Source organism: Mytilus californianus, unplaced genomic scaffold (assembly GCF_021869535.1).
Source record: "Mytilus californianus isolate M0D057914Y unplaced genomic scaffold, xbMytCali1.0.p SCAF_4, whole genome shotgun sequence".
Taxonomy (NCBI): Eukaryota; Metazoa; Mollusca; class Bivalvia; order Mytilida; family Mytilidae; genus Mytilus; species Mytilus californianus.
This window is the reverse complement of record NW_026262690.1, coordinates 47,632,308-47,658,483: the sequence shown is the minus strand read 5'-3', so window position 1 is coordinate 47,658,483 and position 26,176 is coordinate 47,632,308. Positions and strand designations below refer to the sequence as shown.

At 31.5% G+C, this 26,176-nt stretch overlaps 1 protein-coding gene and 1 long non-coding RNA gene across 5 annotated transcripts in view; both read right to left on the bottom strand.

Moving 5' to 3' along the window:
• Nucleotides 1-5,052: 5,052 nt before the first annotated feature.
• Nucleotides 5,053-7,018, bottom strand: LOC127738166 (uncharacterized). The gene is made up of 2 exons (XR_007999951.1): nucleotides 6,772-7,018; nucleotides 5,053-5,735 (listed from the first exon to the last, which is right to left on the bottom strand). It is a non-coding gene; the product is annotated as an uncharacterized LOC127738166 (long non-coding RNA).
• A 525-nt stretch (nucleotides 7,019-7,543) lies between these two features.
• LOC127738139 (uncharacterized) overlaps nucleotides 7,544-26,176 on the bottom strand; it is a 28,152-nt gene continuing 9,519 nt past the window's right edge. For all 4 annotated transcript variants that reach the window (XM_052249270.1, XM_052249272.1, XM_052249271.1 and 1 more), the window contains exons 6-16: nucleotides 24,503-24,612; nucleotides 23,695-23,762; nucleotides 22,713-22,748; nucleotides 19,258-19,433; nucleotides 16,324-16,392; nucleotides 15,731-16,036; nucleotides 14,956-15,024; nucleotides 13,841-13,912; nucleotides 11,586-12,095; nucleotides 10,733-10,911; nucleotides 7,544-10,164 (exon numbers count right to left, since the gene is read on the bottom strand). In XM_052249270.1, the coding sequence (XP_052105230.1) occupies nucleotides 8,716-10,164; nucleotides 10,733-10,911; nucleotides 11,586-12,095; nucleotides 13,841-13,912; nucleotides 14,956-15,024; nucleotides 15,731-16,036; nucleotides 16,324-16,392; nucleotides 19,258-19,433; nucleotides 22,713-22,748; nucleotides 23,695-23,762; nucleotides 24,503-24,612 (3,044 nt within the window). In that variant the 3' untranslated portion in view covers nucleotides 7,544-8,715. The remainder of the gene's footprint in view (nucleotides 10,165-10,732; nucleotides 10,912-11,585; nucleotides 12,096-13,840; nucleotides 13,913-14,955; nucleotides 15,025-15,730; nucleotides 16,037-16,323; nucleotides 16,393-19,257; nucleotides 19,434-22,712; nucleotides 22,749-23,694; nucleotides 23,763-24,502; nucleotides 24,613-26,176) is intronic.

Genomic DNA, 26,176 nt, shown 5'->3' with positions numbered 1-26,176 from the left:
ATATAAGTTATATTATAAATCAAGTAGAAAATACATTCTAATTCAGTCGACTTTTTACCAGTAAGAGGATCAACGAAACATGCCAAATTTACTCTTTAATTGCTCAATAGAAGATAAAATATAGCCTTGGTAGCTTTGTTTTCCTTTAGGCAGAATTCATATAAAGAACCTTGCATACATTATCTATGCCTAATTTGGCTCATAGTGGCCAAGCAGTTTAAGAAAAGAGGTTGAAAATCAGATAGCCTTTCATTTTGAATGGTGAATATGTATTTCTGTCACAAAGCTTGGCTCTTGGTAGACAGTTGTTTGTAGAGAGTCTTCTAGTTTTCAATGCAATTATGTTTCAAAACATTTGGTAAATATAATTTTAGAGAACTGGTCAATCATAAAGGAATACTGCATTTATGTCTCTGTTTTCTCCTCATCAAAACAGAATCAAATGAGTTTATTAGAGGAGCTTTCAAACAAGTCTTTGACAGCTTCTTTATTAGCCAAGCAGTTTTTGCTATGAGATTCACAACGGATTTTGATGGATTACTCCTTCTTATTGCCTTAGGATACAAGATACATAAGATAAAAATGTCTCAGTTAAATATATGAGGTGTTCAGATAATAGCTCACTGTTTGGGGTTTTTAACAGGATAACCATATTTTCATTACTGCAAACATAGGTTGTGCCCTGTCATAATTTTTGTTTGTTTTCTGTTGTAATTTGAGCTATGTATGGATTATCTATTTAAACATGTTTCACATATTTTAAACCCATGGCCTAAGATAAAGCTTACTACATAGTATAGGTTTTGCTCATTGTTGAAGGCTATACAGTTCCCTGTAATTGTTCACATCTTTGCACTTTGGTTTTTAATTGATATTCGTGGCATTGGCAAGCAATCCACTTCTCCTTATTTTAACATATTGTTATAGCTGAATGTATCAATCAAACTTGATAAAGCAAATTCTGATGAAGAAAACAAAACAAAAGGCCATACATTGGTTCTCTTTTTAACTGTAAAAATATGATAACCTCATTATAACAATTGCATATTGATTAAAATAAACATAATTTGACATTTAAACATGACTGAGAAACATACTATAAAAAGAAGATGAGGTATGATTTCCAACGAGACAACTCTCAACAAGTGACCAAATGACACAGAAATTGACAACTATAGGTCACCGTACGGCCTTCAACAATGAGCAAAGCCCATACCGCATAGTCAGCTATAAAAGGCCCAGAAATGACAAATCTAAAACAATTCAAACGAGAAAACTAAGTAAACGGCCTAATTTATGTATAAAATAATGAATGAAAAACAAATATGTTACACAGCAACAAATAAGCATAATTTATGGAACGCTACAGCTGTCTTATGTGGAACTCTGATATTACTTTATGTTGTTTTATTATTACTTGATGATATTTTGTCTTTACTTAATATGGTTTTGACATTACGTAATGATGTTTTGATATAACTCAATATGGAATAGTCATTACTTAATGATATTTCGATATTACACGATATGATTTCGTATTGACTTGATATAGTTTTGTCATTACTCAATATGGTTTTGTCATTACTCGATGTGGTTTCACCATTATTTAATGTGGTTGTGTCATTAGTCAATGTGGTTTTAACATTACTTGATGTGAATGAGACTTAACGTTATGTAGTTGTTTCATTACATGATGTGATTTTGTTATTTCGTAATGATGATTTGCCTATTCTTTATATGGTTTTAACATTACGCAATGATGTTTCAAAATTTGACGATTTTACACTACATGATGTGTTTGTTTCATTATTTGATGTGGTCCTGTCATTCTTTGATGTGGTTATCCCATTACTTGATAAGGTAAAACCACGTGACCAATTCGGAAAAAAATATGTTCTATTTTTAAACAGATTTCAATATATCGTTTGTTTAATGTGCTTTGGATGGGTATCGCTATCCATTGAGTTAAAGTTCAAATTAAAGTTCCAGTGGTTGTTCAGAGTTATTTGGTATGAAAAAGGGGAACGGCAGACAATAATAAGAAAAAAAGTATTAAAAAGTTCACAGTATTTCGGACATAATTGGGATATCCCCAAACCACTTGGTCCTGTTGTTTTTATCCTAAGTTCTCAAACGGAAGCAGTATTTTTGTAATAAATTTGTAAAATATTCCATGGAACCCTGTGTCTCGCCTGATATTGCTGCTGTAAGTGTAAAAGCGTCATGTTGATCGGCTGTACATTTATCTATACATTTATCGGTAAAAAAAAATTTTTAAAAAATGTTTTTCTGTAGATGCTTTTTCTTGAAATTGAGGAATAACTCCTATACAAGTTTAAAACACTTCATGGAGGTTTACAAATTTTTCATGTCAAAACAGTTTATTTCGGTTTTATTTAACTAAAACAAAACTGTATGGTTTTCAACAATGAGCAAAACCCATACCCTATAGTAAGCTATAAAAGGTCCCGAAATGAAAAATGTATAAACTAGAAACCTAACGATCTAGAGATAGATAGATAGATACTTTATTCTCTAAAAACTAAATACAAGTTTACAGAGAAACATACAATATAAATACAGATACAATAGTCGAGGTAAACAAATCCAGTATGATATCCTAAAAGTAATATACATGGCATACATGTTTAGTAACATGTATAATGAAAGGTTAAACTCAATAGAAATTTAAAAAATGGAGATGGAGACGCCGACGCCGACGCTATTATCGACGACGAAATATAGGTTTGTTGTGTCTCACTGCCGCTACATTGATGTCGCAGGCTCGACACAAATCAAAAGACTTGAACTTTATCGTTAACAAATGAAACACTTCAAATCAACTCACACTAAAGTTACAGGGAAACGGGGGGAGGGGGCTCGGACTAAGCGACAAAGCATCAATACTATAAAATAAGAATTCTCCGAATTTTTTTAGCGTAAATGATCATTTGAACTTATACGAATATCAATCTTTTATTTGTAATCAATTGAATTCCCTGATCTACCTCGCACTAATTGAAAAATAAACTTTTTGGAATATCTGTTTCATATGTGACGACGGACATGTTCCAGTGGTCGTAACCATAAAACCGTCATCTTTTCCTTGAATGTAAACTACCAAATAAAACCAAATCACTGGGTTTGTACTTTTTCGAATAACACGACGGGTGCCTTTCTGGAGCATCCGAGATAACCCCGATGGATTTATATTACCCAGTCATACCGATCTATTGAAACAGCCGCGGCAAATTTGTATGCCACCGCAACTGAAAGTTGGGGGGGGGGGGGTATTGTTTTACCCCTGTCCGTCCGTCCGTCCGTCCGTCTGTCCGTCCCATTATGGGTAAAAAGTTATTCCGCATAACTCCTCCTACAGTTTGAATCCTAGGAAGTTTTCTCTTTACTGTCTGTTTGTACATATATTGAAGGTGTGCATGTGGCCAGGGTTTTTATTTTTATTATCTTTTGCTCTTTTGGGAGATAACTGAACTTTTTTTGTCATTTTTGAGGTTTAAGCGGTTAAATGAATTGAGTGCGGGGACATCACTTTGTCTAGTTTACTTATTTTTCTCGTGTTGTGCTGTTACACAACTGTAACAGTCTGATGTACGGTTAGGATTTAGCGCTCACATACATAAACTCCGCCACGTGCACTTTCTTTATGTACCCGCCCCAAGTCAGGAGCATGAAATTCAATTGTTGTCGTTGTAGCGTGTGTCATTTTTTTTTTTTGTAGATTGTTTATTTATAAATAAGACCGTTTGTTTTTTCGTTTGAATTTTTTCACATGATGCATGGTGGCCTTTTGTAGCTGACTATACGGTGTGTTGAAGGCTGTACGGTTGCCTATATATGATTTCTTACATCCACTGCATTTAAACTCTGGTGGATAGTTGTCTCATTGTCAATCACACCACATCTAACTTTATTTCAACTTCTATGTTGCGTTTTGTATACTGTAACATTGTTTATCTTTTGTACGCATACCCCGGAGCCCTCTTTTCGGAAGCCCGAGCAAAAGTCCTTGTTCCGCGATAGAAAATTTAATTACGAACTCATAAAAGATAGCTCGAATTTCAACTCAAAATCTTAATTTATCTAAATGAGACTTAAATTCGAATCTTACTCAAACTCTACCTCAAAAAGTGACTCAAATTTAATGTTGTAACTAGAACTCTGCCTTTAAATATGACTCAAACTCGAAGTCCAACTCGAAACTCAATGCTAACTAAAACTTTAATTCTAATAATGACTTGAATTCGAAATCGAAGACTAACTCAAAGACTAACTCAAACAGTAACCCGAACTTTAATTTGAACTCTTATTCGATGGATGGCCACACTCATCCAAGGCACATAAAACATGGAAATCTATCTAAAAATAGAAAGGTTTTTCCGAATTGGTCACGTGATTTTACCTCATCAAGTAATGGGATAACCACATCAAAGAATGACAGGACCACATCAAATAATGAAACAAACACATCATGTAGTGTAAAATCGTCAAATTTTGAAACATCATTACGTAATGTTAAAACCATATAAAGAATAGGCAAATCATCATTACAAAATAACAAAACCACATCATGTAATGAAACAACTACATAACGTTAAGTCACATTCACATCAAGTAATGTTAAAACCACATTGACTAATGACACAACCACATTAAATAATGGTGAAACAACATCGAGTAATGACAAAACCATATTGAGTAATGACAAAACTATATCAAGTCAATAAGAAACCATATCTTGTAATATCGAAATATCATTAAGTAATGACTATTCCATATTGAGTTATATCAAAACATCATTACGTAATGTCAAAACCATATTAAGTAAAGACAAAATATCATCAAGTAATAATAAAACAACATAAAGATATATCAGAGTTCCACATAAGACAGCTGTGGCGTTCCATAATAATTAGACACTATCTCTGTAATGTACTGATATTCCAATTTCATAGCGACTAAATTTAATAAGAGCTACAATTCTTTATGCAGGGAGGAACTAAATACAAAACCAAATGGAAAATATAATGATACTTATACCATAAATTAACAGTTTAACATGACTGAGGAACATAAGCATGATTAAACACTCTTTCTGTAAGGTACTGATATTCCCTTGTCATAGGGATTAAATTAAACAGCTGCATTTTTTTATATTCAGGGAGGAAATAAATACCAAACCAAATGGAAAATATAATGATACTTATACCATATATTAACGGTTTAACATGACTGAGGAACATAAGCATGATTAAACACTCTTTCTGTAAGGTACTGATATTCCCTTGGCATAGGGACTAAATTAAACAGCTGCAATTCTTTATATTAAGGGAGGAAATAAATACCAAACCAAATGGAAAATGAAAATGAAAACGATACTTATACTTATACCATATGATTGTATTGTACAAGTAAACTCTTGTTGATATGTCATAAGCTTTTGGTAACAAATCAATCAAAATACAAATATATCAAAAAGAAAATTCCTGAACTAAAATTACATAAATAATTTTCCTGTCAACAACTGCAGGCATCAAATGAACTTAGAACTGGCTTTAACTGTCTACCTTACAGCAAATCATACATCAAACACCTGTAAAATGTACTTCTTCTTATGCAATTTTAATTAGAAAATCAACTTTCAACTACATAAAAATAATAAAGTTGTCATACACATATGTAAAAGACACTTATTTCCTTTGGCCAAAATTAATAAACTGCTTCGCTGAGCGCAGCTGGATACGCCCACAGATGTCCAACCCTGAACAGTTAGGAAAAAAATGGACACAATATTCAAGCTTGATACAGGTCTGAATTTGGATTGTAATTAAATATTTGACATATTATAGGTTTCTGAATAAATGTACCAGTAGTCAAAGAACTTGAAATTGCTTATATGAATTGAATTTATATTCAATTAAAGATTTCTTGCTGTTGTGCAATACACTGTGCTGTTGCGCAATACTTAGTAAATCTGTTGTCAGACTATAAACAAACAATAACTTCTCAATGTTATATCAGAAATTTATAAAAAACTAAAGGGAGGTTATCTTAATAGATATAAATCAGTCATCAAAGTTTAATGAAAACTGTTCTAAGCACTTTAAGGATATTGTCCAAAAACTTGAAAATCAACCCTTTTTTTATGAATAAAATCTTATAACTCGGAAACGTAAAATCTTAAATTTATAAAAATCAAAAGGGAGCTTACAACAATAGATATAAACAATTTACTAAAGTTTCATAAAAAATGCTGAAAGCATTTTTGAGTTATTGTCCGAAAACTGGAAAATCCCCCTTTTTGTAATGAATAAAACCCCATAAATCGGAAACATATAGTCTAAAATTTAAAAAAATCAAAAGGGAGCTCATGTCGATAGAAATAAACAATTCACCAAAGTTTCTTGCAAATTGGTGAAATTGTTTTTGAGTTATTGTCCAAAAACTGGAAATTCCCCCCTATTTTAACGAATAAAACCCCATAACTCGGAAATGTAAAATCTAAAATTTATAAAATTCTTAAGGGAGCTTACATCAATACTGAATAAATAAAATAAATAAAACCCCAAAACTCGGAAAACAGTAAATACGAAATTTATAAAAAATGAAATGGAGCTCACGTCAATAGATATAAACAATTCACCAAAGTTTCATGCATATTGGTTAAAGCATTTTTGAGTTATTGTCCGACATGTTGACGACGGACGGTCAACGGTATACCATAATACATCCCGTAAATGGGCGTATAAAAACATATATTGTTTAAAGTGCCACTGTAGGAAAAAGAAATTCAATAAATGTACTTGTATTTCACCTTCTTAAAACTTTAATGAAAAATTAGAGTGCATATCAAATCAACACTTGTCATCTAACATTTTCAAATAAAGCCATTTATGACAGTTCAAAATTAGCCTACATAATTCTCCACATACACCTATATGGAAGTAAAAATTTAACTTTTTTTCCATTTCAAACATTTTAACTAATTTAACTAAAATTAATTTAAAAATCAAATGTATTAAAATACACAGTCATGACAGTGTTTAATTAAAAAAAAATTTGTAGCTGACAATGGATGATGATTGTGTAGTGACTGCTATATTTCATGCTGTATCTTTAACCTCTCAAATTTTCCATTTGACCTTTTTTGCAATAGTGTGTATTTAAAATATTAGTAATATATGATAAAAAAGATTGTATTGTTTAGCCTTTAGATGAAAGGCTTTTCTACTCCATGATAACATCTTACACAAATTTTTTTAATTGTATATCACTAAAAACTTAGATGTATAATTTATAAAGGTAAACAAAGGCTAAAATGTAAGCAAAAGTTATGTACTTAATCTTTTTAAAGAAACTCAAATTAAAAATAATAAGGGAAATAAAATTAATTTGGTTAGATTTGTCCATTGGTTAAATCATCCAGAATATTTTATTTTATTCCAGAAGTCAATGAAACATTTGGAAACAAGTCCTACTACAAAAACACTGACAACATCATCTGACTGAGGAAACCAAAAACAAAAACAATCAAAATATTTATTAAAACAAACAAAGTTTGAAACTGCACTATTCATTTTGAATCATATATTTACACTATAATTATCGTTATTCATGCTCTGTGCTCATAGAAAATTAAATGAATAAAAATAAAAATGAAAACCCCAATATTTATGGTACTCCATCAATATGTCCTATCAAAATTAACTTTAAACTGAATTAAAAACTACAAAATCAGCAAAATAGTACAAAACAACTAATAATAATTACTAATCTGTCTTTTCTTTGACTTCAGATTCTTAAAAACAAATGGTTTTTGATCTACAAAAATCATATGTCAAGAAACAATCAAAACATTACAATTCTGCATTATCAACTAGTGATGTAGATTTCTGTATGAAACAAACATTACAATCCTGCATTATCAACTAGTGATGTAGATTTTTGTATGAAACAAACATTACTGTTTTTAATTTAAGAGATACTTAACATATGATTTTTATATAATATAGGTCATAATAAACTATTGTTTTTCAGATATTTTTAACATGAATGTCTGCTTACAACTTTAATTAACTTTGAAATCTTAGGACATAACAAAAATTCCCTATTATCTTTCATCTGTATGCATAGGTTACTTATTATAGTAAATATTTATATACAAAAAACAAGGTCAGAGGGCAAAAAATTGAGATAACGATTTTCATCTCATGCAGTACACAAGGTTTTTGCAATTTAGATTTTTTTGACTTCATAAAATTTAAAAGTGCAGATTCCCACATAAAAATTTGCATAAATTCTAATCCCCCAACCACCAAAATTAAACGGTTGTCAATTTTTATAATTTTTTATAGAGACATTCAATTTAACTGGTATCTAATCAATCATTGGTTTGTGTACCTCTGTCTTAATATCTTGACTGACAAAAAAATAGGTAGTGCACTAACCTATAATTTCAAAAATAATACACTAGTAAAAACTAATGATAAAATGATAATAGTTAATAATACTCATAGGTATCTTTTAATAAAAGATATACTCTTGATTATATGATAGATCAAAATGAATGACCAATAATCTTCTAATAGACAATTACAGCTTGTTGTAACTAAAGCAGTTCATAAAATGATTAATGCAGCTGCCTTTAAATAGTTTCTCATTATACATTGAAGATAAAACATGGGCAGTTTTAACAACTTATTCCATATCCATATCTGGTTCTTGATAGAGAGGCAAGTCCTTTGGTTTGTAATCTTCATCATCAGCTGTAGAACCATCAGCATTGTCTTGTGAATCATCTGTCTTCTCTTCATCATCAGTATTGTCTTGTGAATCATCTGTCTTTTCATCATCCTCTTCACTCTCATCACTGTCTATGTATGTCCATGGTTGGTAGTTCTGTTGGTTCATCTGCTCCAATAACTCTGCTTCTTCTCTCAGTTTGTAGTACAAATTTATTCTTTTATCCCATCCATATTTCTTCTCACTTTTCTCACTTTCAATCAGAAGATCAATATAATCTTTGTCACTGAGTGGGTTTGGTCTTAGAGCAATGTCATTTAACTTATTAATGTAGCACCTGACCTCATGGACCATTTTCATTACATCTTGGCCAAGAGTTGTAAAAGCTGTTTTCACCTTCCCAAGAACACATTTATGTTTTTGTGCTTCTTTCTGAGCAACTTCATACTTTTTTTTTAGTTCATCATAAGTCTTAATGACTTTCATTGTATAAGTGTCAAATCTGAAGGGATTATTTTTGTGAATAGTCCAGTGACAGTGCATTGGACATATGGTACACTTTTGATCGTCAATTGCAGCACAGTTTTGTTTGTTTTTGTCATCAGGAATGCCACATGGGAAATGACATGTTCTGTTACATGCCATACAGTTAGTGACATAAACTCCAGGGTCAAGGTCAATCTGGTACATATGAACCTCGTCCACTTCATACGTAAAATCTTTCTTTGCCTTTATATCCTCCTTATGCCTCTTTAGAATTTCTTTTTCCTGTTTTATAGTATTGAGTTTATTCATACCATCAGCAATCTGCTGCTGCAACCCTTGAATAGTAGTCTCAAGTCTCTTTCTTAGCTGTAACACTTCTGATGTGAGCAATAAACTTTTAGATTCCACTGTTCTCAACTCATCAAAGAAAATCTTGAAGTTTTCTCGTCCCATTTTCCAGAATAAGTTTCCCATCTCTGCTTCAGCTGGGTTTTCAGGTGATGCATATAATGCTGAATTATTAAACTTATAGGATTTTTGATACGGCACATCAGCCGCCTTCAAAGCTGCCCTAACTGGTGGTTCATTGGCATCTGCAAACGTTATCAGAATAAAAATGTTAGACTTAATATCCTGACCGAAGACAGATAAGATCTGATCAAATATGTACCTCTGTGGTGGAGTTAGTTTACCAAGAGGAGCTTGTGTAACAAAACACACTGCATCTAGACATGTAATCCCTTGACGTCCAGGTGTGGTGAAAAATTCTCTGATCTGATCAACTATTCTCTTGTCACGTACTATACCCCTAGTATCACCAAATCCAGGAGTGTCAATGATGTTTAGGGTATAATCTATGGTACTGCCTTCCATCTTGTTAATTGTATAACATGTGATCCATTCTGTTTGAGATTCAGCCTAAAATAATTCAAAAGATATTCTTATTCAAATATGACATTTAAATATTTTATATAAAACAAACCTGTTTAAAACATTTCAGCACAAAGCCTTTTCCTGAGCAATAAGAAACTTGATAAATGAAATATAGAAAACGAGTCTGACATTGAGGTTTCATAGTCAGAGATCTGAGTCGAGTAACAATTCAAAATATTACTATGGATTGATTCATTTTTATTGACTATTGATCTCTATTCTTGGAGGAGAAAAATCTATTTGCTGAAAAATGGCTTTATAATAGTTCCAAAGCCTAGAAAAATGGGGAAAAAATTCCATAAGCAATTCTATAATAGCAGTTGCACAACTTCAATATAAATGCCATCATTCTGTAAAGTTTCAAGGACATAGGCTGAAAACTGTAGGAAGAGTTGATTACACAAAACAGATACCTACCTGCTGACCACCATCACCATACTATAGTTTTGACACTGAATTAAACAATAATTAATAGATTTGTTTGTTCATTTACTACCAATTTGAGAGTCCCAAAAATCACAAAGATTATTAATTGTCTTCAAATCATTCTTACTTCACTAGCTTTTCTTTTCTTCTCATCATCTGTAAGATCTACCATAGAGAATCTGAACTCATCCTCCCATGATACATCAGTGATGTAATTTATCATTCCATCGACAAGAGTCGTCTTCCCTGATCCTGTGGCCCCTATTACCATAATAGTCTTCTCTCTACCAGGCACATTTTCTGAAGCTGTAAAAGACGAGTACTACTATGCAAGTTTTTTATAGTTTATTCAAAGGATATATATGTCATAAGATGTCCTAGATTTTCTTTTTTTACCAAACAAGTATGAAATGGCTCTATAGATGTTCTTTTGACCTAGTTTTGAAAACATATAGTATATGTCACCTCTTCACAATTTATGACTTAATTTCTTCAGACTATACTTGTGTATTATTTAGGAAATAGTACATTTTCTTATAAGTAATATTCCTAAATATATATATGGTTTACAAATATCCAAACTATTGAAAATTTTATGTTGATAAAATAAAAATACCCTTTATTTTCTGCTAAATGTGGAAAAAGTGCCTGAATAAACAAATATTTTACAGTACCTTGGGGCAAAAATTATTTTCCCTTTTCATTTCTAAAGAATATTCTGTAAATTCATTAATCATTGTAATTGTGTGCATAAATTATTGCCATTGTTGAACAAAATGGACACAAATGTAAGATTATTAATTGCAATTTCTGGAACTGATGCATATAATAATGCTATTGAAATTTAAAATGTAAGTTTTTATTTTTCCAAAAAATATCCTGATGCAATTTCTGCAATAATTTCTGAATTTACAGTGTTCAATGCATTAAAAAGGTCTTAAGTATTCAGGGGTTGTTTAGACTGCAATGTAATTTAATACCTGATCCAAATACACATTTTCTTGTTTTAGCCTGTTCATTGACTGTGTCAACATTTTTAATTAATGGCAGCTTGTAAACAACTGGATGACCTTTTCCTGTCTTTTTAGCCAGTGGAATGAGAGATCTTGCCAAGGAGGATACTGTTGACAATTTGATCGGAAGACAAAATGGTCCCTCTTCCCCATCTTCATTCACAGCACGAACTTTAAATTCATATTTCGTCTCAGCTTTCAAGTCCTTCACTTTAACAGTTCTTTCTGCTCCCTCTGACAAAACAGATATCCACTTTCCTTTCCCCTTCTTACATTCCTTATATTTTATTTCATAATGATCTACAGACTTGACACCTCGTTTTGGACGGTTCCATTTCAATGTAATACTATTTGATGTGGTAGCTACAGATTGTGGTACACTTGGATCAGATGGAACACTATCATTGTCGAACTCTCCATCATCTTTCTGTTCTGGTGTTTTTGTTTCCTTTGGACTTTTAGACTGCAAACCACTGCCTATATTAAATAAAGAATGTAGTAATAAACATGCATCAAGAAGGTAATTTGTTTGTTGTTTGTTGTTTGCACCTTTTTTTAATTTTTCTCAAGGTTTCTGGTATTGTACTCTGGATTGTGAATAACTTCACTTATTGTTGATAAATTATTCTTCTCCCTTTTTATCTAAGGTCAAATTTAAATTATGTCAGTCAAATGTGAAGTTTCTAGTTACCTAATACACCCTCTTAAACTACTAGTAAACTAATTTGTTTTTCATTTCCAATCGATAAATTAACTTTCAGGTCTATTTCAGACCTTTTGAACAGGGTCCATTTTTATCCATTACATCTTTCAGTTTAAAATAGCAACAAAACTACTTCCAATCTAATTTTTAGTTTGATGCCACCTTATTATGACAATATTAAATAGCAGTTGTTAAGTCGTAATGGCCAAACATCTGATCTCACTGCAAAAAACTAAATAAATTGCTACGCCGAGCGCAGCTGGATACGACCGAACAGGTCCAACCCTCAACAGTATGGGCAAAAATGGACACACTAATCGCGCTTGATACAGGTCTGAATTTGGATTGTAATTAAATATTTGACACATAATAGGTTTCTGACACAGAATAACTATAGTCAAAGAACTTAAAATTGGTTATATGATCTGAAATCTAAAATGAGAAAAAATTTTCCCTCCCCTTCACAATTTCTTTTTTACCCCCCCCCCCCCCCCTTTTTTCAAAAAAAAAAAAATTCTTTCCCTCAAGATATGGTCATAATCTCAATTCAAATTTCCAATGGAGTTTGCAACCATAATTACCCATTTAAATACATCATAAAAGAAATGACATACACAATCATGGCTAAAATTAATATTCCTTAATCAGCATTTTAAAATAGTAACTTCTAAAAATAAATTGACAGCTAATCACCTCAAGACAATACAACATTTCTTTAAACATAATTTAAAAGCAGTGTAAGGGAGGTAATCCAAACATAACATTGAACTTTTTTTTAATTGTCCATTAACCAGGAAACCCTTGTTTTTCCCCCTTTTTTGCCCCTAATTCCTAAATGGTTTGAGCCATAACCCCCCCCCCCCCCCCCAAAGCCAATCCGAACCATCCCTTTGTGGTATGGAAACTTGTGGTATAATTTCAGAGAGATCCATACACCATTCCACAAGTTATGGTCTGGAAACTAGAAACATGCCTATTTGGGCCCCTTTTTGGCCCCTAATTCCTAAACTGTTAGGACTATAACCCCTTCACCTTCCTTTTGTGGTTATAAACCTTGTGTTTAAATTTCATAGATATCTATTTACATTTACTAAAGTTATTGTCCGGAAACCAAATGTCTTCGGACGACGCTGACAACGACGACAACTATGATGACGTGATACCAATATACGACCTTTGCGATCGTATAAAAACTACAAAAAAGTCTTAAACTTATTCGAAAGGGAGAGAAACCCTATTTTTAAATGACATTTTATATTGAAATTTTAAAGATATTTAGCAGGGATCATCACAAGTTATGTAATGGTAGTGCTCATCCACTTTCGAATTTTCAGCACAATCCTTTGACTTCCAGCACCACTTCTAATTTTCTCAGCATAAACCTTACAAGTGATAATATGAAATAATTTTGGATAATTCTTAATCTGTATAAATTGTAAATACTATACATTTCTATAATTAATTTATGTTTTTTTTTGGTCTTATAATAAAGATATATATGAATTTAGGAAAATATTACCTGATGGTTGGTCTTCTCTAGAAGATTCCTGTTTGGTCTTGTCTATTTTACTCTTTGGCTTGTCTTTCTTTTCTAAGAGGATAAGTAAACACTTTGTGTGTAACTAATGATATTACAATATAGTAAAGAAATAAAATTAAGAAATAATTCTTTCATGCCATGCTCTATGCTCATTTTACATGGTTAGGCATTATATTTGTCAATATCTTTTATAACAAGTGTTAGCGAGGTGTAAAATCTTGACAAATATAATGCCTACCCATGTTAAAATGAGCATAGAGCATGGCATGATAGAATTATTATGATTCTAATAGGAAAATTTAGAACTTTTGTACTTTGAAGCAGCCTTATAATACACGTTCGAAAGGAAGCCATTTTGATTTGATGAAGCAGAAACGATATGGAAAATCAACTGTTTCACAAAAAAATGAACAGATACATGTAAACTTACTTTTAGAATGATTTTATTTAATTTCCGAGCGAGCAACACCAACACAATTGTCTATTTTGATCTCCAGTGTTGTTAAAAAAACAACTGACATTGCAATTTCAATTGTGACATCAATCACATGCAGCCCATGTTTTATTGAAATTAGAACATGGCTTTGTTGCCAAAGCAAAAGAATAATGTCATATTAGAATAAATATTTATGTAGAGTCAGGAATCTGTTAATCCCAGATAAGATAAGATTATGATTTTGTCCTATTTCTTACTAGTGAAACCTGGGATTTTAGTTACAACTCAAAAGAGTAACTAGAATGAAAACTTTTACCAGAGGCACCAAAATTCTTTATCAAAACACCATTCATTCTCTAATTATGTCTTAATAATTTAATAAAACTTTCTAAAATATTCATGCCAGTGTACTTGTGCAAGTTATTGTTTCAATAAAATAAAAGAAGAATGTATCATTGAACACAAAGTTCCATGCCCCATACAGAGAGTGGAACTGAATCATTTGCAACATGAAATTTAGAAATATATCAAATTTGAACTTAACCTGAAAGTCTATTTTCCCAATATTAAGGAGCAGAACTCTAAAAAAAACATGTGAAATATGTCAAATTCAGCCTCATCTTGTACATTATCACAGGGAATATGTAGCAAACTATACCTGGTGTTCTTTTATTTTTCTTAACTACAGGTGTCTTCTCCATTGCTTCAGCTTTACTAACTTTGGAGTCTGTAAAATATAATAACAGTCTGATGTTATGTCTGAACAAAATGCCTGAAATCCTTTAAAGGGTCAGTGTTATTATCTAACAAATTCTACAGTCACCATCCCTAACCTTGACACTTGCTACTGGATTCCAACTTTTATTACTTCAAAGCCTGGCTGAGCTCTTTAAATTTCCTTCCTCCTTTTTGTCTTTTTACGCTAGATCATTGTAGTAAAATTTCAGAATGATCACTGGACATGAACAAAAGTTATTACATGATACAGAAGTTTGTGTCTACAAATGGACAACATAAGCAACAGCTTCATACAATTTTAAGATTGCCAATGATTTTGTGGCTGTGTGAAACAGGAGGTCAATTGACTTATTTGGATTGTCAAAAGTATTAATTTAACAGAAAAGCATGATTTTATTATCAGTCAAATCAGAAACAATGAAGAACTTAATGAACTTAAGGAGCACAGAAAACTTCCTTTTTTGTGACTTAAAGCCTTGTATTCAAATTATGGGTGCAAACATTTATGATCAATTGTTTGTTTGTCTTTCTTTTTTGGGAATGCATTTGCCTTGTATTGTCTTGTGACTCAGTCATTTTATTACTCTGGAAGGAAAAGTCATGTTAATTATTACAAAGATAAATAGTGAAATAAATACAAATGAAGACTGTCGTAACATAGTCTATATTTTTTCTCTTTTGTATGTCATGTATACCTGTCTCCTCACTGACAACATCTGGTATCTTTGCCTTGCCAATAATAATCTCCTCTCCTTCTGCAGAAGCACCACTGGCATCCATACTTTCTGTTATAGAAATTTCTCTTCCATCAACTTTATTTTCTACTCCACTTGATGTTTTGACTTGTTTACTGTTAGTTTCTGTCTCTTGCTGAACATCTAACATCTGTTCTTCAGTTACATCATTACTGTCCTCTGTTCTCATTTCATCAGCATTATTTGATACAATCTGCTCTGCATCAACAAACTTCTCCTCAGTTACTTCTTCATCTGCTGCAACTTCTGTATTATTTAAATGTTTGCTAGTTAGAATTATATATCTGAGACTTTTTAACAAATTTAAACTTAATTGTTGACATATCAAACTTTAAGCAGCTAAATAGTAGCATTAAAAAAGTTTTAGTTGAAAGTAATTTTAACAAACGATTTAAATTGTTGTGTATATATATGCATCACAAATTGACAATTCTACCAAAATCACTATTAAAAAATAACAAAATACAGTGAAAAAAAATAATAATATTCCCAGGTTCACAAAAACATTGTCTTTTATTTCTTTTTCAGATTACCTGTATGGCCATTCTGTGACATATCTTCCTCTTCTGCTGCCTCTATAGTTTTCTCTTCTTTCTGGTTTACTACAACAATAATTCAGTTCAAACATTAAATCAGACAGATTAAAGCAATGTTTTCTAAGGTAGCTTGAATACAGAATTTTAAGTGTAAAACATCAACATTTTATCATAGATAGAAAAGCAGCAGATAATTGAAGAGTAATGGTTTATATTAATAAAAGGTGAAATGGGGTCAGTAAGATGGCAACTCCACATGACAATACATAAAGAAAAGATGTCTAGAGGTCAACAAAGGTCCTCAATAATACACAAGTCTCAAAACCATATATCATATTTGCAACTCAAATGTAGGATTTTAAGCCTATTTTAAAGACTTTACATGTATTCCTTTAAGACAAAGTAGCCATTAATGCTTGAAATTGCAGAATTTAACATAGAAACCAATGGGACTACGGATTAGTGGTTTTATTCCTATTACTGATAGGCATGTTAAATTCAAACTTTAGATACCATACCCATTACAATGAAAATTGGTCACATTTGTTTCAAGAATCAAGTAATCAAGTTACATTAACTTTTTTATGTAACAATAATGTTGGTGTCAAATTACAGACCTCAAATTGCTACAATAGGGTATTTCAGTCTTTGTTTGTCATTTAGCAGGCATACAATTAAGACTGTTATAGGTATTGAACCACTAATTCAGGCCCAGTCAGAAACATGTTACAAGAAAGTAGTACATATTTTAAACATAAACTGTTGACACAGAGATATGTCTCACATTTCTGCATAAAATTCAGAAAAAGACAATCTGATGGACAGCAACTACAATCTGAAGTTTAAATTTTTGCATTATTTAAGATTGAAATTAATGAAACATGTATGTTATGACTAGTTCATAGTAAAAATATAGCTTTTGGTCAAATTATCTAATGAGTGTTCATGTTTTTTTGGGTTTCTTAGTGTATCATTTTTTTCTAAGGAAATTGATGTATACTTATATGGGAATTCCAAAATCTCACTTGAAATACAATTTTCAACCAGTTTAGCAAATTGTCTAGCTGGGAGATACATAAATTGCTCTTGTTGATCCATGTTTTTACATAAAAGTATGGTTTTTACCAAAACACACTCCTTTTCCAACATGTAGAAAAAAGGGGAGGACAAAATTATCAATTATATTTTATGTTTGGATCACTAGATCTATATTCAATGAACCATCTCTGATAAATATAATACATATAGGTTAGAACATTGTTATTTAGGTAGATATTAACAAATAAGAACTGGTAATAATTGAAAAAGTCTCATATTGGTCACTTTCATTCTCAATATGGAGTTTTCTTTGTACAATGCATATGTTACTACCAGTCTAATTTGAGCTTGAATTCAATGATATAGTGTTTCAACAAAAGCTTTATGTGTATTACTATGCTAGAAATAGATCATAGAAGGAAATTAAGTAAGCAGAAGGCAATATATCCAGTTTGGTGCTGGTATAGCAGTGGTGGATCAGGGGGGGGGGTTCAACCCCCCCCCCCCCTTTTTTTGGGCCGATCAATGCATTTGAATGGGGACATATGGGTGGAACCCCCCCTTTCTCCTGGGTTGGGAACCCCCCCCTTTTTTAAATGGCTGGATCCACCCCTGTATAGGTATAGAACCACTAATTCAGGCCCAGTCAGAAACATGTTACAAGAAAGTAGTACATATTTTAAACATAAACTGTTGACACAGAGATATGTCTCACATTTCTGCATAAAATTCAGAAAAAGACAATCTGATGGACAGCAACTACAAAATAGGGGCAAGGGCCTCAAAATAGTCGTCAAACTGACATGTACTGATCATACTAAGTAATGCAACTTCATATTAAATATCAATGATCTATCACAAGTAGTTCCTATCAAACTAACTTGAGGATGCACTTAGGTGAAATTAAAAAAATCTAGAATTTAAAATTGATACTATAAGTCAGAAGAGCATTTGTTAAGAACAAAATAAGCTAAAAATATTTATAGTTTATGGAGCTCCTTTTCGAGATATTTAATTTTTAAAAAATGGTGGGAAAAGGCTGACTTGGACTTTTACCTTATATTTGCATTTGTATTATTTGGGTCTCAAATCGAAAGAAAAGAAATCTAGAATCTGCTTAAATTTTGGTTAATGACCTTTTATGAGCTATTCAAGTCTTATATGAAAAGAAAAATGGGTGTTATGGGGCAAAATATTTTACCCTGTATCTTAGGGAAAAAACCAAGAAGTCCGATCATCTGACAAAAATTCCTTAATCTGACCTAAGTACATCCTTAAGCAGAAAACATAACATTGAAAAATGCTAGTTAACTCAAAGTTGTTGGACCATGACCTAGGGGGCAGGGCCTCGAAATAGTAGTCAAACTGATACATACTGATAGTAATGAAACTTTGATACGCTGCAGCTGTTGCCGAAAAAGCAATCCCTATGTTTCACTTTCCGTGACTTTAGTCGGCAGCGAGACAAAAATAGTTCCTACGCATAGCTGTAACTTTGTCAATAAGTAAAATATTTGGGTAAATTTAGTAACAAATGAAAGCTTAAGGACTTGGGATCACTGTAGAACCCTTGATGAAATTTTTTATTGAATAATAAAAAAAAATATATGAAATTATGATAGGAAGCAATATTTGCCCTGTTGTTCAGATCAGAGGTACCTGTTTTTGTAGTACCAAACTTTGGGGAACCAGTGCACTTTAATATGCAATTAAAGGTATGTTGAAGTCAGGATAAGGTATAGTTTTGACATGAAATGACTGCCAATTTGTTTGAACATAAAGTAGCCATAAATGATTGAAATTGCAGAATTTGTCATAGAAAATAATGGGGCTATGAATTAATGGTTTTATTCCTTAATTAACTTAAAACCTATGACATGAAATTTTTCCTACTATTGACAGAATCTGCTCCATCATCTATCTGTAAGGAAGTGTCTGCTGTTTCCCCAAGTGAGGACTGCAGTATGATGAAATCTTCTACATTATCACACAGCTCACTGAGATCTTTAAATAGTTTTGTATATGTATGGTGGAATGTCATCTCTGAATGAACCATTATATTCCCTGGACTGATAAAGAGAAAAAAAAGATATCTTAACATAATAATCAAAATCAGTAATCATATATATGATGTCAATTAGTGTTTCCCCCAAGCATGTTTAGCATGGATAGACGCCATGCCCTTTTTTGTCTTAATAAATGACGCCATGCCCTTTTTTCACTTCTTTGGGTAAAGCCATTGTCTCAAAAAATGCCCTTTCTTCCTGTCTTCATGTTTCTGGCAAGTTTTGGACCCTCAGCTAATTAACATTTACAACAGGTGATATAAAATTGTGATTTCAGTTAATCCGCTTATCTTACAAAGTTCTAAAAGTTCATTTATACTGTGAATCCTGGTTTAAAAAACTTGTAAGGGTTCTGCGGAACCCAGTGTCTCGCCTACTTTTTCTATTAATCGCAGGCTCAACAAAAATGAAGAAGTAAATCAATAAAAATATTCCTCTTGATACTATCTTTTGATCGAAAGAAGCTTCTGTCCAAGTTTGGTAAAAATCCAGGATAGTTTATGAATCTAATAAATGTTTAAAAACTTTAACTGCAGACTGAATGTAATGTTAACTGGAAGAAAACAAAATTTCCTTCTAGATACTAGCATTTGATCATAAACAAGCTTTTGTCCAAGTTTGGTACAAATCCAAAATAGTATAAGAAAGTTATTAAAATTTTAAAAACTTTAACCACAGAGTGAATATGTTGTTTCCTGGCAGAAAATCTAAGTCCATTTAAAAGTAAAATACGGAAAAAATGGATTTATTTTTTTACAAAATTTCCTTCTAGATACTAGCTTTTGATCATAAACAAGCTTCTGTCCAAGTTTGGTACAAATCCAAAATAGTATAAGAAAGTTATTAAAATTTTAAAAACTTTAACCACAGAGTGAATGTGTTGTTTCCTGGCAGAAAATCTAAGTCCATTTAAAAGTAAAATAAGGAAAAAATGGATTTATTTTTTTACCAAATTTACTTCTAGATACTATCTTATGATCATAAACAAGCTTCTGTCCAAGTTTGGTACAAACCTAGGATAGTTTAAGAAAGTTATTGAAATTTTAAAAACTTTAACCACAGAGTGAATGTAATATTTCCTGGCAGAAAAACTAGGTCCATTTATAAGTAAAATACGGAAAAAATGGAATTTTATTTATACAAAATTTACTTCTGGATACTATCTTATGATCATAAACAAGCTTCTGTCCAAGTTTGGTAGAAATCCAGGATAGTTTAAGAAAGTTATTAAAATTTCAAATATTTAACCACAGAGTGAATATTTGTGGACGCCGCCGACAACAACGACGATGGAATGTAGGATCGCTATGTCTCGCTTTTTCGACTAAAGTCAAAGGCTCGACAAAAAAAGGGGCCAAACTTTTGTTGATCAGAACTGTCCCCTGAAACTAATTGAAGTGAAATTTTGAACTAGATTTTTAGATCTTATATCCTAATCTTCATATTTTGAAACAATACACTTGCTATCTTGAGTTCTAATTCCATCAACAACTGCCAGTCCATACTTTACCAATGCAATATGACAATTTATTGCCTTTCTTGTTTTCAGCATACTGTAGGTGCCCTTTTGTTAATTTTCCATACACTGTAGGTGCCCTTTTTATAAATTTTTGTGCACTCTAAATGCCCTTTTTCAATTAAGTTACCATGCCCTTTTTGTATGATAGAGGAAACACTAATAAAATGTAACAAAAGTGCACACTCTGAAATTTCTTTCCTGTTTTTAATTGAGTTTTGTGTTGGAGTGAAGGTAAGGTTAATAACACAGGCATCACATAAATTTAACATTATCAATGATTCATGAAAATGAGGTCAAGGTCAGATGAACCTTGATAAAAAGATATATACACCTAACCATCATCCCATACACCAAATATAATAGACCAATTGCTTAAAGTATCTGAGAAACAAACCTTACCATAAAAACTAAATGGAGTAACCATAAAAACTAAATGAGGTCATTGACACTTGAAACATGCCAGACAGATATGTACCCCATAGTCATTCCATACATCAAATATAGTATTAATTATAGTACCTGAGAAACAGACCTAACCAAAAAATTGTTGATCAATGAACCATGAAAATGAGGTCAAGGTCAGATAAACCATGCCAGACGACATGTATTCATTACAATCGTTCCATACACCAAAAGCTTACAACTCAGATACCAATATCTTGCTTAAGGGAAGGATAAATCATACTTTGTAAAAAAACACTATGTTTCAAACAAAATATTCTCTGAAACTGACATTGTCAAGATGATTGATTTCTTGATTGATAAAATATTAGTTTTTGAAGGCCTGTTTTCAACCAACAATTGGCATTCGTATGTACCTCTTCTTGCCAACCTTTTCCTTTATTCATAGGAGGCAGGCTTCATACAGGAGCTTCTTAGGAAGAATGAAAATAAACTAGAATTATCCTTTAACTTCCCATTCCACTATATAGATGATGTCCTTTCACTAAATAATTCAAAGTCTGGTGACTATGTCAAACGCACCTATCCCTTCTTGAAATAAAGGATGCAACAGACACAGTTAAGTGTGCTTCATATGTTAACTTTCATCTGGAAATTGACCATTAGGGTCTGTTTAGAACAAAACTTTACAAAGAGATGATTTCAGCTTTCCAATTGTAAACTTTCCATTTCTATTCAGCAACATTCCAGGAGCACCTGCATATGGAGTATATATCTCCAAATTAATAGGGTGTCTGAGAAACAGACCTAACCATGAAAACTTAACTTTGATCACTGATCCATAAAAAAAGGCGAGGGTCAGGTGAATCATGTCAAATGGACATTTATACCTTGCAATGATTATATATGTTAAATACAGTTGTCCTATTAGTCATAATGAGTGAAAAAATCATATGATAAACAACTCAACAGTTATATAAGCAGCTGCTGAACAATGACAGAGATATCAAATTCAAGGGACAATTGACAGACAGAAACTTCAGAACATAAGGCATTTATATACAAGATATGAAGTATGAAAATCTTTTGCCTATTGAAATATGAAGCTTTATACAAGTAGTTTATGCTATTAGCACTGTATATCATCCCTTTGTCTTGCATTATACAACATTTGTGGCAGGTAAGACTTTAATGCTTAATAGAGATACTCATTCTTTCAAAAATGTATCTAAAATCAGTATGTTGCATTTACCTTAAGTATTCATACATTTTAATCATTCAAATATTTCTAGAAATTTCTTAAAATCTTGACTATCACACAGGTCACTTTAATCAAAATAGTTTAACTTAGTGATATATACCTTTTTCTTGTAGATCTTGTAGTGTTCTGTATGTTGCTACAAATAAATCAAAAGAAAAAATATGAAAGATAAACGATAAATAAATTTCATGTATTTAAGAATATCTGAAAGTTTCATTGAAATACAGTCAATATTTAAGAATGGGGTTGCAGATATAATGTGCACATTAACTTATCATTGATTGGACACAACAATTACTATATAACAAACTTTAGTAAGCAGGGGAGGGGACAGCTGGTAAAAATTAAAATGAACCTAAAGTCAGTAAGTTCAAACATTGGATAGGATCAAAATGTCCTATGTATATCTTTTCTCACAAATTCAATTAATTTTGTAAAAAGGGCTAAACTATGGTTATCTATGCCAAAATATCTTTCGTTCTTGTTCATGAGTTTTTAAGTTTGCATCCTGAGAAAAATGAAAACAGTACAAACAATGAATTCGCAGTAAAATTATGACCTTTCTTTTCTTACTATACAATATGAGAATAGCTCATAGTTAAAGGTCATACAGTGACCTGTAATTGTTTACACCTTTGTCCTTTGGTCTCTCATTGGCAATCACACAATATCATTCAAAAAAATCAAAGATATAAACTTAAAGTTATACCTCTGCTAATATCAATCAACATCTTACAAAATTCTTATGTACACCACAATATAAATATAAGGAGATGTGGTATGATTTCCAATGAGACAATGTTCTACAAGAGTCCAAATAACATGAATTGTAGATCATGGTACAGCCTTCAGCAAAGAACAAAACTTAAAATGTAAAGTCAGCCATAAAAAGCATTGACATGACCAGGTAAAACAATTCAAAGGAGAAAACCAATGGCTAAATTTATGAAAAAACATTAAACTTTAAACAAATATGACATTTTACGGAAACAAATTGAATCATGGATTTATGTTGCCATTTTAAGTCAGTTTTTTTCCTCCAGATACTTTAAAAAAAGTAACTACAGTAAATTAAGATTTACCTGTATTTAATAACAACTACATTCATATAAACTTTAGATACATTACTGTTGTGCAGCAGTTCATCAATCTGAAAAGATACACAAACTTCTTGTGAGATATTTAAAACCATAAACCATAAGGACATTTTCATTTAAGCATTTACTTGAAATCACTGTAACATTTCTTCACAGAAATAGTGTTTTACAAAATGGAAGTCAGTTCTATGTTACAGAACTTTTTACCATGAAAGAGTGTATTGAAACAGCAAGATTTTTATTTACCTTTTCACATCAAATCTTTTCAGAAACAACATCTTGTGAGTCATACATAATTCAGTAAACTTATGATAAATTTTATTTGTAAGATGTTTATTGAGCTTCAGAATATCTTCAATTGCAAACCATTAAGTTTTCTACAAAAGATGCAAGTTTTGCTTCCATATGAAAATACACTTCTTTTCAACACTTCTTAAACCTGAATGTAACATTTTTAAGTTGGAAATAAGTGTGTCTCTGTGGTAGCTTTACTATTTAATTCACAGAAATTGTCAAGTGCTTATACACTACAGATATTTAAAGCTTAAGTGCTTATATGAAAGAATTTTTCATTTATCTAATTTGTTCATTTCATTAGGGTTTGTTCACAATTTCCAATCTAGTTCATAAAATTTAATAGTAAGTATTAATTATAAGTAGATAACAACAAAAAAACAGAAAACAATGTTGATGTTTGGATTTACTAACTGCATAAGAAACAATGAGAAGATGAAACAAATGCACAGTAAGTTGGAATTGAAAGTATTGTCAAAAATAAACCATAAAATAATACCTCTTTGACGAAGTTTTGTGACAAGGTTTGGTACTCCTCTGTTGAAGGATCTAGAAGATCATCTATCCATTTATTCTTCAGTTTGATTTTACCTTCTAGTGCAACAGTACCTACAATGAAACCAAATATACAGTTTCATGTAGACTTCATATAGTAATTTAAAATCACTTGAATAAAAGCTACATATTTGTGGAGTAAAATGAATAAGGAATCGAATGATGTGTGATTTATCTACTTGAAAATGAATCAATCATTTTTTGAGATAGAAATCTTGCCGCCCCAAGTCTGGTTCTGCAATTTCCAAGTTTTCTATATGGACTGCATGATGATGTCCTAATGCCCAGCAAGTCCTAAAAAAGGCTGTCAAAATTCAGAGCAATTTCAGACAAGGCACAAATTAAAACTACACATTAATGGAGATAGCATATTCTAACATACTGATTTATTTTGACAACAATACAGATTCCTTGAAACTTAAGCTTTTATGATCACATTTATGAACTTAAACATGAAACCAGAATATCATTTTTGCAGAATGACCGATAACATTCTGGATCCTTGCCTCTCATATATAGTGTTAATGCAAGAATTCTAATGAAAGAAGAGGTAACAAACATGTTTTTTTAAGTCTGAACATTAAATTTATAAGAGTAAATTCACTGTATTGATTATCTAAACAAAACATATTTCATACTATTATAATTTACTTATAAATAACATTTAGTTCCAGGTTTACTAAAGTTATAAACAAAACATACAAGTATATCAATAGAAAGCAGTGTATTCCAGGGATCTCCATGGATGAAAATTTAAAGATGGGGGAATTTTCACCATGACAAAACCCCGTGTCTACGGCGTGGCATGAACGAAAGTATTTCATTTCTCCATTTCTATGTAAGGAATGGTGAACAGACTGATATATTGCTGATTATATTTATTACATTATAGAATAACCAATATTTTCATTAATTGTCATTTGTAACAATTCCAATGTCAAGCCTGCATGGCTCCCCCTTAGTCAAGCATGACCACAAACTGTCCTTAAGGTTCCCAAATTGTTTTCTTGCTATTTTGGTAATTGATTAGGACTTCAAAATCGGGGGGATCTTTTTTCACTGTCAAATTCAGAAGTCTTGAACGGGTATCGACAATTTGCAGCATCAACAAGAAGTTTTGTAAAACTTTGAAGAAAGATTATGAGGGCAAATGTTTACAACTAAAATGGTTTTTATGAATTTAAATTGCAAATTTCATAGTAATAGACTGTGCAACATGCATCTTTTGATTCTGAATGTAAACCAGATGCATTAATTTGATTGTAAACTACGAAATGAATTCGGAATTAGGATACGAAATTTCTTCAGATTATCAAGTTGCTGTTAATATTCATGTATTTACTATTAAACTTGTAAAGTAATTCAATATTATCGATAATTGCTGGACTCGTGTTATTTGGCATGAAATTATGTTCTGTTTTACATCTTATTTAGTACTCATTTAAAAAAGGGGATGCTGATTTCATAAGTCAATATAAAAGCATGCGTTCGACTTGTTAAACTTTTTTCTTCGTAACTGGATTTAAAATTTATTTTTTAATCTAAATTTTCCTTAGCATTTTCTGAAACATAATTAAATAATGCAATCAATCTCCATCTTGATCAAGTGTTCTCCTGT